The following is a 14,074-nucleotide window of genomic DNA, read 5'->3' as shown; positions in this document are numbered from 1 at the left end:
TACACATTTATGAAAATCCGCAGATGGTAGATCAATGTCTAGAGTGTTCCTCTTGGACAGAAGAGTTTATTGATCCCGTGTTGAACAGTCGGCGCTACTATTTCCTTCAATTTAATTGTTTTCTCGTTACTTTTATTACACAGCTTAATGTCAATGATAGATTGATACGAAATAAAAATAAAATATTCTAATTTGACAAGATTTGAATGAAAAGTTAGCTGGACTTGTTATTTTAGCTGAATTTATTTATTTAGCTCGTTTTCATGGATTTCTTCTGATTTATTGTCAACCGATGAACAAAATCACCCGGGAGATTATTTAAAACTCTGTCTTTGGTTCAAAAGGGAATCGTCCCAACGGTATGGAGTAAGAAGGATTATAGAAACAGATCCTCCCCGCATTGCGACAAATGTATATGTCTGACGAGTCAATCAAGTATGACATAATATGCTTATTATTGTATTATTGTTATTATCATAACCATTATGATTATTATTATTATTATTAAGCTTCTTCTTCTTATTATTATTAGTATTATTACGTATTCAGTTTCGTAAGAATAACAGATTTCACGTTAACATATTACACAAGGATTACGTAGCGATAAAACGTAAAAGTAAATGTATGCCAGAGTACCGGACGCGTACGAAGTATGTATATCTAGCAATAACAATAGAGCAATGGACATTATTTTAAAGTCTAATAGAGAAGAAATAGTTTCTTTATTACAGTATATACTTTATGCGCGCGCGTGTGTGCGTGTGTGATGAAAATGGAAATTTGATTTATGAGAACATTTCACGGAATAACAATAGACAAATGTAATGTGTGCGTGTGTGGGTGGGAGAGGGGAGAAAGGGGATTATTATATGCTTGTAAGAGATATATAATATTTTTAGTATTTAATTCGATATGAGATATTTCCTTACAATGTTACGAAACAGTTATGTTCATTGCTTCTTTTAAGAAGCATTTCAGCACAATTATCACCATGTAGGTGGATAATAAAGAAGAAACGGTTCCTTAATTTCTCACGGTATGCCGGCCGGCTCAATGGCAGACAGATGTATCGCGTGTTTCTTAGGTGGTCATTATTTCACCTAGTAACATTTCTTCCCCGAAATAACCACACCCGTACTGCACAGAGCAACCAATGTCGACCTCGAAGTATCTAGATGCTTTCCTGGTTTTCCTCGTTTTCCTCGTTTCGGGTGCAAGTCCTTTTCCTCGATACCGGCATTTTCTAACGTCATGCCGGCCGGCTTGCCGGTCATGTCAGTCAGTGACACACACGCGCGCGCGCGCACACAACACACACACACACACACACCGTGTGCGCGCGCAGCCAGTTAAAGTAGTACGAATCTCGTACGTATCTGTATTTGTATAGATGCAGTATGAGGTCCCCGTTATATGTACACCGAAATGGGCCTACATTGCGACGATTTCGACGTCGTACGATGCGCGCGCGCTCGCGCGTGTGTTTGTATGGTTTTGCGTATGTGTGTATACATGCATGGACCGACTAGACGGCACTAGCAGTGCCTGGACTGCGCAAGCGAAGTAATGGAGGTGACGCGCATCGCTAGTGGGGATACTGGAACAACGTTTAGAGAGGGGGTGGGTTTGCGTGGCAGCGAGAAAGGATATCGCAAAGTCTGTCAGAGAGCCGGCAGCCCGCAACGCGAGTGTTGCTGCTGAGTCGATTCGAGTATCATCGTTGATTGATACATACACACACACACACACACACACATACACACAGACACACGCGCACGCACACACGCACGCACGTACACAGCACATACACTGGGAGAATAGAGACATTCGTGAGTCGCAGCAGGGAAGCTCGCGACAACGGTATTATACGTTGCCACCCGTAGCCAGATAAGAGGGCGATACGTTTTGCCTTCTTCCAGTTCCGATCTACGTTTAGTGTCATCGTGTGTCCTACGACGGTTCTCTCTTTCTCCCTCTCTCTCGCTCTCTCGTATCCCTTTTGCTGTCGTATTCGCGAACACCTCTCGTACTCTTCCTTTGCCCCTTTCTCGTTGTCTCTTTTTACTCCCTTTCTTTCTTTCTCTTGTTTTAAACGCGGTGCACCACTGAATACGAAAAGGACGACGAGAGAGTTGGTCGTCTTGCGAAGCGGCGATCTCCGCTTACACGACAGAGGCGCACATACTGCTGGGGAAGACAGACACGACCCGGCGTGTTCGATTTTTTTCTGACGGATACTATTCTCGTTACAAAGTTGCTGCGCCTTTCCTGGAAAAAGAAGCCTTCTTGGATATACCATACATTATATATCGTGGAATTGGAAAATCAAAATTGGACAAACGTGTATAGCGTAACGAGGTAAGCGAATGAGCAATTATCGTTCTGAATAACGATTCCTGGTGTAAACATTGGGGAAATGATATTGTAAAACGTAGACGGGATGAAAATGTCCCAAAAATTCTGTGTTAACACTTTTACGAACTGTATATATAGGATAAATCCTATCGGTTGGCTGGGTTGACTGCGGGAGGGGTTGTTACTAAGGGGTGGACTGCAGTGCCGATACTCGATGGGTCGACCGTTTCAAATTTTTTTCATTGTAATTTCGCGTTCTCCTGTGCAACGATTCGTACAACGACTAGATGTTACACAGCAATTGTTTCTTGTTCAGCTTTTAATCACCATTCTCTTGTTGTCTGTTTTCTTCCTCTTTTTTTACTCTTTTCTTGTAATGTGTACGAAATGCACGCTGGTAATTGTGAGTAAGAAACGAAGAAGAGTATTTGTTATATATCTCGATTGCGCTTTTCTATCTGTCTGTTTGTCTTTAGCGCATTCGATTCGAATTAGCTTTCCTGAATTCTCCTCACTCTCACACTTGGTATATTTGTCATTCTTGTTGATAGAAAAATAACAATAGAGATGAAAAATAAAATAGACTCTATTGAAGTCGATAATTAAGAATAAACGTTTAATGTCCTGTTTTCTAGTTGGCTAGCCAGAATTTGGATCAATGATCTAAGGTCGTGCGGAGAAACTCGGATCCTGCGCAGTAGACGGTAGGACATAGCCCTACCGCTTTTCAGGGAAAGGGTCGTGCAAATCCTGCGCAATACCTAACGTTAATGCTGCCCGTATGAAATCGCGTTGAGACAACACACGGCGAATTTTTCATAGAATCTCTTCGAAATTTTTTTGCTTCGGTAAGATTCTATTATTACAATTCTGTTTACATTACTACAGTTAAACTTTACGATTCGCCTCGATAGTTGTTTCGTTTCTTTTTCTTTTCACACAAGGGGACGTTCTTCACGAATCGTTGCTTCGTCAAGCTTTCTTCAAAATCTTGTACGTGGGTGTAGAAAAAAGCGTGTCCTAGTCAGTGATGAATTTTTCAATTTCTAATCCGCCGTCGTTGCTTTCGTTGTATCGGAACAGGCTATATAACTGCACGCAAGTAGAAGTAACTGGTCATAGCCGATATTGAAAAAGTGGAGATGGTATCTAAATTTGAGGTTCCTTGTAAATAATAAATGTACGTTAACATCTTTCGGTTGTACGTACGTCTGTTCGTTTTTTATACCTTTGTGCACGTATCACGTATGTAAAATATACGTAGGTATTGGTGTTAAACTATAATACTAACGATCATCGTTTATCGAAAATTTTTCCAATTACGCCTTCAGCTGATCCTCCCTTGGAGTTGCTTATCATTCTTTGTACAATAATACTATTGGTGTAATACACGGGAAATGATAACAGCGAATGGACTGCTGCTGGTACAGTTCAGATTCTAGTAGAAGTATGATGTTATATGTCAGACACGCGGTGGTCGAAGTGTGACACTTGCATAGATGAGAATTGAGAATACATGCATACTATCTCGATGAGAAAGTTTATTCTTAATATCGTTGTCTTCTTTGAATAAAAGGTATTTCCTCGGAGAGTGGAATTCAATGATATAAGCAGTGTATGAAGCTTTATTTGGATCTCTTATTATCGTTATACATACATATGTACCTACATATTTTTGCTAACGCAAGCAATATACTGTATTTTTAATGGTAATATTTTTCTGTTGTTTGCTTCCCCTTCTCTCCCACCACACTTTTCCTTCTATCTTTTCCCATTTCTTTTTATCTCTCTTTTTCGTTTTCCCCTTTCCATTTACCTACCACCTAGCAATGAGTACCACGGATCCTACCGGAGAGGGCGGAGGGGGAGGGGAAACGACTACAATATCGCCGACAAACATTGAACAAAATGCATCTCCAGTTACACCGGTGACCGGCAGTGCGATGCCACCGGGCTCTCAACAACAGCATCCACCACCATCACCATTAAGTGGTTGTTACCTTCTCGTTGTGCTTCCAGAGCCTCATACCGAGCAACATAAAGATCTCATCTTGAACCGTCTCGCAAAAGGTTAGTAGAGTTTTTATATCGAAAGGACAAAAGGATTTTGTTCTCTACTCCTTTAAACGCGATCTCTCTTCGCTATTTCTACGTTGCTTCAACCAAAGTAAATAACGTTAGTAACGAGCAAGAAAATGCCTTTCGAAATGTATCAACTTTTGTATCCTTCATATCCATACTATTTTACATATTTGATATGATGGAATACTGTTCTCATTTATAAAGTGGATGTGTGTTATCGTGAAAAACACATTAGCAGTAGAGTATATCGTAGTATGATCTGTAGTAGGTAATTAGAATTATGCGATTACAATGATGATTTTACGTATTAACTCATCGTGTTACTTCCACGCATGAACTGAAGCGGCGGTAACGGTTCTTCTTCGTTGTGCGTATTCCTTCCGATTTATCGGACAAGCTTACCCAGCAACTTTGTAGGTCCCCCTTGTTGCTAGGCGGAGTTTGAGCGGACGTGTGTTGGCTATATAGTAAGGAAATCGCGAGTGGTATGTACCTTTATTCGTCATTAGTTGTGTGCTGGTGGTTGTCAACGTTTAACAGCTACTACGGTTCCTTTATTATTCAAGTTGACCGTTTTATAATTTGATAACTTTGTAAACTCATTTTCCTCACACACCTTTTTCTGCCATATTGTTATGTGTGCGTGTTAGATATTTATTAACGAGACGCCAAAACAGCTGGAATAAAATCATTTTCTCAGGATAAAGACTTTTTATTTTTATTTGCTCACCGGTTGTATCGCGGTTAGAAATTCAGCGAAAGAGGGAAGATGGAAGTATCGGAAAATTAGTCTTTGATTTACGTCCAACTTACATAATATGTACACGTACCTGTATCTATTCAAAATTAGTCAAATGAAAATAATACTTGATATAGAATATATATGTATAGGTATTAGTTTCTGAAGAATTTTAATCGGTAAAACTTATCTTTTAGTTTCGTTTAATACGTTTACATCGTCATATATGCATGCACGTCGCATATTGACAATGAGTATACAGTTGGACTATATATGTATGTATAGTAGCAAACGTGAACGAGAAAAAATCCCCAAAATTATTCGGAAGAATGTGTAAAGAAGTGGAAAGAAGATATTAGGAGAAGTATAGATAATACGCGGTGATGTTGGAGTATTGTACATGAAGGCAAGTTAAATGCGAAAAGAGTAGGCTGAAGAGACTGAGAATAAAGAAGAAAAGGTGAGAAAGGGTAGATGGCGAAAGGAAGGAAAGGAAAGTAGGGAAAAAAGGATTATAGGAAAGAAGAAAAATATGTAACTATGAGTTTGATGCGGTATGCGCATGTTAGACCGGCCTACGGCCACATCCCCGCAGTCACCAGAACTTGGATCAATAATCCATCTACAATCTACACGGTACGTAGCGAAAATTGTCGCTAAACCGAAATAACTATATTATTTCGCGGTATAGCTAAACGAAGAATGGTCTCATATGCGACACACACGCATACGAAACGAAGGGGGAAGAAGAGAGTGGAGATTGAACGGGCGGGTAGTGCATGTACTCGTATTGTACGCACGCGGAACATAGGAGAATAGGATGAAGAAAGATAAAGTGGAATAGTTGAGATAGGGAGAGAAGAGAATAATAATGTAAACCTTTCAAATCTATTATACGTAATACACGTTGGTAAATGAACTTATTTAGGTTGAAATAGGTCGGAAAGCATTAAGTTTTTATAATAATATGGGAAAAAAGAAAATATTCATATCTCGTTGATGCCTAGTAATGCATAAAAAGTTGATAGGGGCTTGCAGCCTAAAAAAATTTCTTTCTCCGATTAGTCAGATGACTGATATCTTTTTGATCATTTCGTATAATAGAATTTCTTTCTCGTTTTGCATACTTAATTGTGCGTGCGTGCGTGCGTGCGTGCGTGCATGCGTGGGTTCGTCTCCATGCATTTGCATATGTGTATATATATATAATACATTATACTGTGTGCGATGATGGGGGAGGGGGATATGGTAGAAACGTGTTGATAAGTTTCGCGTGACTCATAGGCCGCCTATGTGGATACGTAAGTACATCACAGGAAGGATTGGTAGATCGGAAAGAAAGCGCGAGACGTGAATTCATTCATGTGCTTATTTTTAAGTTACTCGCGCAATGGTATGACTTCTCTACTATTTCTGACGATCGTGTATCGTGTCTCTGCGAATCTCGATATACATATATGTACATACATACATAGGTATATGAACTCGATAGACAGGAGGGATGTGAGTAACAGACGGCGTTTACGGTGAAATTTTGGCAATATTTAGACGGACAAGAGGGGAATGGGATTGATGATGTATCATACGTGAGAATTTTGAACGCGTGTGGCGTACGCTTAGGAAGTTGAACATTTTGTAAGTTAATGTACGGTAATACGGTCGTAAAAGATTGATGCTATAATGCTTATACATGTCGATGTATGTATGTGCATGTACTTACAGATATTGTGCGGGTAACTGCACATATAAAAGATAGGGAAGGCATACTTGTCGGTATGAATCATGATTGAGGACGTGGGGAGCATCGAGAAAGTTGAAGTTATTCGATGCTTGTAATATCCGGAAGAACTCACACGCACAACAGAGGGTTCCGTTCAATCGAACCGCGCGGAGTTGAACACGCGTGCTCCTTTCACAAGTGTATTTACACTTACAGTTAGATATGCCTATTTAATAGTACGAGACGATGCATGTTCACAATTTATACAGGGTTTCATTTGTCCAAACAGTTAAACCTGTAACGAAATGTCCAGTATCAAAGTTTCAATTTCTTTGAATATTATATCATACATATTTGGCCAGAGGTCGTATACGTATTGACATTTGAAAAAACTTGTACGGAGCGACTCTTACAATTTCATCGTACGCGCAACAGAGTATAGTGTGTCTAATTTTACCACGGCATTCGCTACAGATTTTCTTTCTCGTGCATGGTGCTCTTCGAGTCGTGAAACTCTAATGTTTCTCGATTGCCTGGCTGTTCTTGAACCTGACCCTTACATCAAAATAGCGTACTTGGCATTAATAATCTTTAAGCTGTAACATAAAAAAGTTCTTCACCACTGCACTGCGTCTTTATCGTAGTGCGTTTTTCGTTCTTTCTCGCTGTGATCTTCATTCTTATCATTATTTTAAATTATCAAGATAGCATGTGTAACATACACGCACATGTGCGCGTACATCAATCTCATGTCTTGATTAAAAATTTTGTTCATACTAATTGTAGTAATTTCGAAGTAATTTCAAGACATTAAGAAACACCTTGTGTTGTCGAAAAAAATTACACGAACTGTTGTTAGAAATGAATGTCGTCGGTTTCGGCTTTAATAAATCCTTGGATCGGGTCTTTGCCCTTGTCTTAAAAATATAAATAGCCACGGACGAGCCAAGTCGATCTCTGTGCTACTCTATCAAGCTCGTGTACGTTTAAACATTGTTTGCTATTTCGTTCCTTGTGCGTGTGTATGTGCATGTCCGCGCGTGTAATAACACCGATGCTATGTGGAAGACAAATAGTCAGTATTTCTTGACAAGATTATGTACGTATTGGAAGGAATAACTATGATATCGACTCTTACGTTTGGAACAGGTTAGAACAACAGCTGCCCATCGACCTCGTTCGATGTTTCCTTCTGTCGTGTGAGACCAACGAAGAGCGATGTCAGCAGTTTTCGAAGACGCTTTTTGACCCTGTTAGAAGAACAAAAGCTTTTGCATTATACTCTCGTAAGCGTTGCTCTTGTGAGAGCGATACTTGAAATATTTTTCGACACGACGATTTACTATGATGAACATATAAATAATTTTCTTTCTTTATTTATTGTAATACATCACGTGATACATATTACTCTTTTGTTATAAAATGCAAGTTGAATGAAAACGTCTACGAATCTTGAGAAGTGAAAGTTGCAAGGAGGGACAACGAGAAACCATGTCTAAACATAGTTGAAGGAGAGGGGGGAGGGGGGGGAGGGCAACCCTTGCAGTGTCCGTCGTGGAGTAAAAAAGAAAGAAGAAAGAAAAGGGTGGGATAATGTGGGGCGGTAGCGGGTGAGAAAGAGGAAGAGGAGGAGAAAAAATGAAGGAGAAAAGAGGAAAAACGGAAGGAAGTAATTGCAAATGGAGAAATACGGTGGAAACGGCGAGAATGCTCGAGGTTCTAAAAGATGCTACGGGCGAAGGGGGGGGGGGGGAAAATGCTCCAACGAAGAGACCCACGATTTTGTCTATATTTAACTCACAAGTATTTTCAATCCCACACATGTTTTTAAGTACAGCATGCCTCCGAGACGTCAACGTTGTTGTCCACCATTTCTTCTATCATTTCGATCCTTTCTTCGAAAACTGAACACGAATGTTACCGTGTTTTCTTCCGTATATAATTTCATTTGTATTATCCACTTATTTTTTTGATCGTTGCGTTAATGTTTGAAGTGATCTGATATATGAAATATCGTATGGGAGTTATCGCCGCCTAGGCACGTACACACGCAGTAATATCAGTAAATACGTTTCTTACGCGCATCGTGGATCGTGCATTAATGCATGGATACATAGGTGCATATGCACACATGTGCATACATGTATAGATAGGTTTTGCAAGGAAAATGTGCAGGGGTCGTCACGCATTAAAAGGCACGACCCCCGACGCACGGCTTCTCTTGTATCATCGTCAGGGCTTCCGATCAATTTGTCATAGAGAATTTGCTGGCTCCGTGGTTCGACGTGACAAGTTAAACGATCTGAGAATTATACTTATGCGAGTATTACATCATACTTGCGTTTACAGATGCATTTTATTATTAGTTCTCTCGGGAAAAAATGTCTACCGTATCGATGGAAAGTAATATTTTTGTTCCTTTTGTCAAAATTGTTATCGTTAATAGGTCGTTTTAATATGTTGTTCGAAATGTGTGCGGATATTTAGTGCGATAAGTAGTTGGACGATAAAAGTTGAAACTCCCTTGGCAACGGAATACACGTTCCATTGCGATGCTGTGCATCATCGATCCTTTCGATTCAGCGTGACAAGTTGATACGGTCTTGTCGTTCACACAGAGATATGTACACCGCGTTCTGAATTAAATGCATTTTACGGTGTTTATTTCGTGTTTGTTCAGCGCCGACAATCCTGAAGAAAGCCTAAAGAGAGACTAAAGAGAATTGAATTTGTCAGAAATGTCACAGGTACATATACAAATATACACGTATGTACCTGTATTAGGGAGTAGATTAACCAATTACACGTAATTGAAGAAATGTGTAGTGTTATATGAGCCACTTAGGAGCCAGAATGATTAACTCCACTTTTTCATATTCTTCCAATTTTAGTATCAAAGCATATGCTTGGTGTTTAATTTTTCTTAAATCAAACAAATTTAATAAATTTCACTCTATGGAGTTAGTCACTTTGGCTTCTGAGTGGCTCATATATCACCGTAGTACTCACACTTTTTCTGTATATGCGAGTGTGTGCGTGACAGAGATGGGGTGAATAGAAAGAGAGAGAGAGAGAGAGTGAGTGGGTGCAGGATGTGCGATCGATTGCCGGCTACGGCGGAACCACGTGACGGGGTGCGGTATTTGTGACGTCATGAAACTTCTGTTTCATTCGTGATATCGCGGTGACATACTCGTTCTTTTGTCTCTATTGGTTTCGATTACGTCGCTTCGCGTTTACTTCTCGTCGAATCTCCCTTCCGATTACTCACCCATTTGGGGTGTGCTAATTCTCAAGTGATGTAATCTAATCATGGAAATCTCGTTGAAGTCGCGTGTAATCGAAAGAATCGACGACGACTGAATGTTGCTGAGTAATCGAGGACGAGCGAGAGAAAAAGAATTCTGACATTCTTAACCTTCACGCGTTAGATTATTCAGCCCTGAACCATGGTCTTCTGTTTATGAAGCCAAAATAGTGTAGCGGACTCGTATGTAGTTATGCACGATATTATGACCCACTATTTCGATCAGCTGGCTGTTCGGCTGCAATCGTAGGTTGGAACAAGAATCAGATTAGGATCAAAATGGAATTATGCGTATATTGTTTTGTCCCCGTAGTTGTTAGATTTGGAAGAGAGGAAGATTTTCTTGTGGTTTTACGTTTCAGGTTTCCTCTCGTGGGACAAGGACAGCTGTCATGTAGATTTAGAAAAAGAATTACTGGCATTGGTAGCACAAGCTCCCGAAGGAGAAGAAGCTAGGAATGGTATTGTCACAATAATTGCACGATACTTTTTCCTCCTATTATTCGTTGTTGTGTAAACGTTCTTTCTTCGAATAAGAGAGAGATGAATTTTTGCAGGCGAACGATTGATCCAGTACGCTACCGAGAACCTTGTTACGGAAGTTCTTATTCATCCCCAAACGAACACGTTATTACAGTGTATCCGTAATCTCCTCGCAAGTTTCACGAAACATCGACATATTATACACGCTGGCTATACATTTGGCGGAAATGGTTCCTGGATACTGCAAGTACGTATGACTGTTGTTGCCTGTGTGCATTTCTGTTGGAAGGTGTGTTTTATGTGCGCATTAGCGTAGCAAAAAGCATATTTCGTTTTCCTTTCAGGATGGAACCTTTAGCCTTGCCGATTTTCTGGATGCGTTCAGTGAACACGAAGTGCAAAGAGTTCTTCGCGCCTATGAGAACAGCGTCACGGTCGACATTCATTGCGCGGGTGTTGGCGATTGGACAACAAACAGACTGTCGAAAGAAGCTTGCACTAGGTTTGCTTAGATCATTTTCACGGAATCGAGAGTTTTGTCGAATGGAATGATTTAATGTGAGAGGGGCACGTTCCCATTTTCTCGTAGATCGTGCAGAGTCCGTGTAAATCCCGATGACGTTCTCACTGCTGGATTAGCAGCCATCACGAGCTTCACGAACTACGTTGGACAGTATCTCGTGAGCCAGACGCTGGATCAACTTATGGAGCCGTCTGATGTAGTAGGCAACATTAGATTTAGTCATCCAACTTTGTACGTCTTCCCTGGCGGCCAAGGCGATGCCGCACTATTCGGCATAAATGGGTTTAACATGTTGGTGGACGGTGGTTTCGCCAGAAAGGCCTGTTTTTGGGACTTTACCAGACATTTGGATCGGCTAGACGCGGTCCTAGTTACTAGAATAAATAACAGCAATGTCGGTGGCATGTCTAGTGTTCTTCGTAAAAAGAAGGAGATGCACGTTTATCCTCAAATCGGGCACTTCTTCTGCAACCTAGTGGTAAGTAGAAAACACACGCACACGCGTGCATTGGTGTTGGTAGTTGGTGGTTGGTTTTAAGGTCCTGTAAAGGTCTAGCATCGATGTTAATATTCGTGTGACGTAACACAGGAGAGAAGACAATCCAATTCACCGGACGGGGACAAAGACATCGATCCTCTGATCTTGAATCTGAGCGACATCGGGCAAGAGATGGTCGTAAATCTCCGTCACATCAATCTGCGGGCGCATCCGTGTTACAGGGACCCGGAGCCGATCAATCTCTATCACAAAGTGGGCCACGGCACGTTGGACATGTACGCGCTGAGCCCGAACAAGGATAATCGGGAAGTCAGGGAGTTTCTAGCGAAGTGGCATTCCTCCGATTCGAAATTATTCGCCGGTGGTCACAAGAAAGACTCGAACAATTTAACGTTTCCAATTCAGAATCTCGTGTCGATTTGCGCGCTGTTGGTTTGGCAACCAGCTAACCCGGAGGATACTATTACGAGAATCCTATTCCCGGGAAGTACGCCGCAACAGAAGATTTTCGAAGGTTTCGAACGACTGAAACATTTGGAGTTCCTAAAGCATCCAGTTTGTTCGACAAAGAGCCTTTCCACGTCCGTCTCGTTGGCTGGAACGTTGCGTGACAAACCAGCGAAACAGAAGATGAGCCTGATCGAGAAGGAGCCGTCAAAGAAGCTGATGACGGATGGGAAAAAGGAGAAGAAGGAATTGGCGGAGATGCGAACGGTGAAAGCCGGCGGCGAAGAATCACCGCCAAAGACCGCGGAGAAACAACAGGGGACACCGATTATTCCTACGAAACCATCGGCGGTTAGTAAAGCTGAGACTAAGCCGAGCAAGAAGGTGGTGGAAAACAAAAGGATAGAAGTAGAGGGAAGGGAGAGCAAAAAAGTGCCGGAAAAGGAATCGAAGGAGGCGAGGAAGGAGGCCGCGAGAAGAGGGACGGAGAAACAGCCACCGGTAGAGAAGCAGACGGAGGAGAAGCTGGAGAAACGCGAGGATGAGGAAGAGGAAGAGGAGGAAGAGGAGGAGAAGGAGGAGGAGAAGGAGGACGGTGGTGTGGTCGCACAGAAAAAGCCGGAACTGATGAAGCGAGAGGCTCCTGTAGTGAAGGAGTCGAAACCCAGAGGGGGAGAGGCAACGAGAAAGAAAGAAGCAAAAGCGAAAGGTGGAAAGATGACGATGGAGACAAAAGTGTCGTCCAAGTTTGTCGAGAAGAAAACGAAACAGTCGGCCACGGAGAAGAAGGATGGCAGTGCTGGTGTGACGGTGAAATCGTCACCGACCACACCGAAGAAAACTGTGAACGGTGTGGCGACGAAAACGGAGATATCGAAAACGAGTAGTGTGTCGAAGGGTGGAAAGCAGCAGCAGCATATCGGTCAGAGAATGGCGGGTGCACCGCCGGCGAAAAGCACGAAAGACGCGAATAACAGGAAGGTGGTGGAGCAAAAGAAGATTGAGAAATCGGCGATAAAAGAGAGGAGTGGTGGTGCACCGATCGGCACTACCACCACCACCGCCGCTGGTATGGTTAAGGTGTCGGCGAAACCGAAACCAATGGAGAGAAAACCGATCAGTCGTCGGGGGAAGCCGGTTAGCCCGAGCAAAATTCGAGTACCAGGGAGCCCGGCGAAATCGACGCGTAGCACGCCAACCACTTCCGTTAAATCCGACAAAGACGGTGTCGTCCGTAAAGTGACGAAGAGCGACAAAGGTACCGCAGACTCGTCCACGGTCTCCACACCGTCTGGAATCGAAGCCGAGACTGGAGGAGTTAGACTGGTGGAAAAGAGTCTGATGGAACAGTCGGAGGACATTTCGTTAGATTCGATCGAGAGTAAAGTGCTCGCCGATCTAAAGGAAGAACGAGAAGTGGTCGAGGAGATCGAGGCGGTGCTTCAAAAAGCAGAACGCATCGAAGAGACGAGGAAGGACGATCGTTCCGAGGGAGACGACGAGATCACGGCGGAACTGACCGATAAGAAGGAGGAGGATATCACGGAAGATGACATAATCGAGGCCGATATCGAGGATTCGTCGTTGAAACTGGCGGACACATATAACAAAAAAGGCATGCAGGATTTGATCCACCAATATTTGATCTTCGACAAGGAACAAGATTACACGGAAGACTCTACCCAGAGTGGTGAAGGTGAGCAAAAACACGTACTGGACGAGGCTGAGTCGGAGAAGGCAAAGATGCTGAAGGACATGGAGCTGGTGAAGGAGAAGGGTGCGGAGGAGGAGGTCGAGGAAAAGGAAAAGGACGAGAGCCTAGAGAAACGACGCGAGTCTGGTCCGAAAGCAGTTACGGAAACGTTGCTGAAAGCCGAACGGGAAAAGCTGGGGAAGAAGGATGAGAAGGAGGTGGAGGA

The 14,074-nt window shown here is 42.3% G+C and overlaps 1 protein-coding gene across 1 annotated transcript in view; it reads left to right on the top strand.

Annotated features, from left to right (window-relative positions):
• The first annotated feature begins 1,679 nt into the window (after nucleotides 1–1,679).
• The window catches only part of LOC108575265 (microtubule-associated protein futsch-like), a 28,765-nt gene continuing 16,370 nt past the window's right edge, over nucleotides 1,680–14,074 (top strand). Inside the window, 8 exon segments of the mRNA XM_017938021.1 lie at nucleotides 1,680–2,358; nucleotides 2,991–3,203; nucleotides 4,183–4,425; nucleotides 10,566–10,664; nucleotides 10,761–10,933; nucleotides 11,031–11,188; nucleotides 11,276–11,687; nucleotides 11,799–14,066. Coding sequence (XP_017793510.1) covers nucleotides 4,185–4,425; nucleotides 10,566–10,664; nucleotides 10,761–10,933; nucleotides 11,031–11,188; nucleotides 11,276–11,687; nucleotides 11,799–14,066 — 3,351 coding nt within the window. The 5' untranslated portion in view covers nucleotides 1,680–2,358; nucleotides 2,991–3,203; nucleotides 4,183–4,184.

The sequence above is a fragment of the Habropoda laboriosa genome, unplaced genomic scaffold, assembly GCF_001263275.1.
Source record: "Habropoda laboriosa isolate 0110345459 unplaced genomic scaffold, ASM126327v1 scaffold18, whole genome shotgun sequence".
In the NCBI taxonomy this organism is placed as follows: Eukaryota; Metazoa; Arthropoda; class Insecta; order Hymenoptera; family Apidae; genus Habropoda; species Habropoda laboriosa.
The sequence above is the reverse complement of the archived record's forward strand: the minus strand, read 5'-3'. Positions and strand labels throughout refer to the sequence as shown.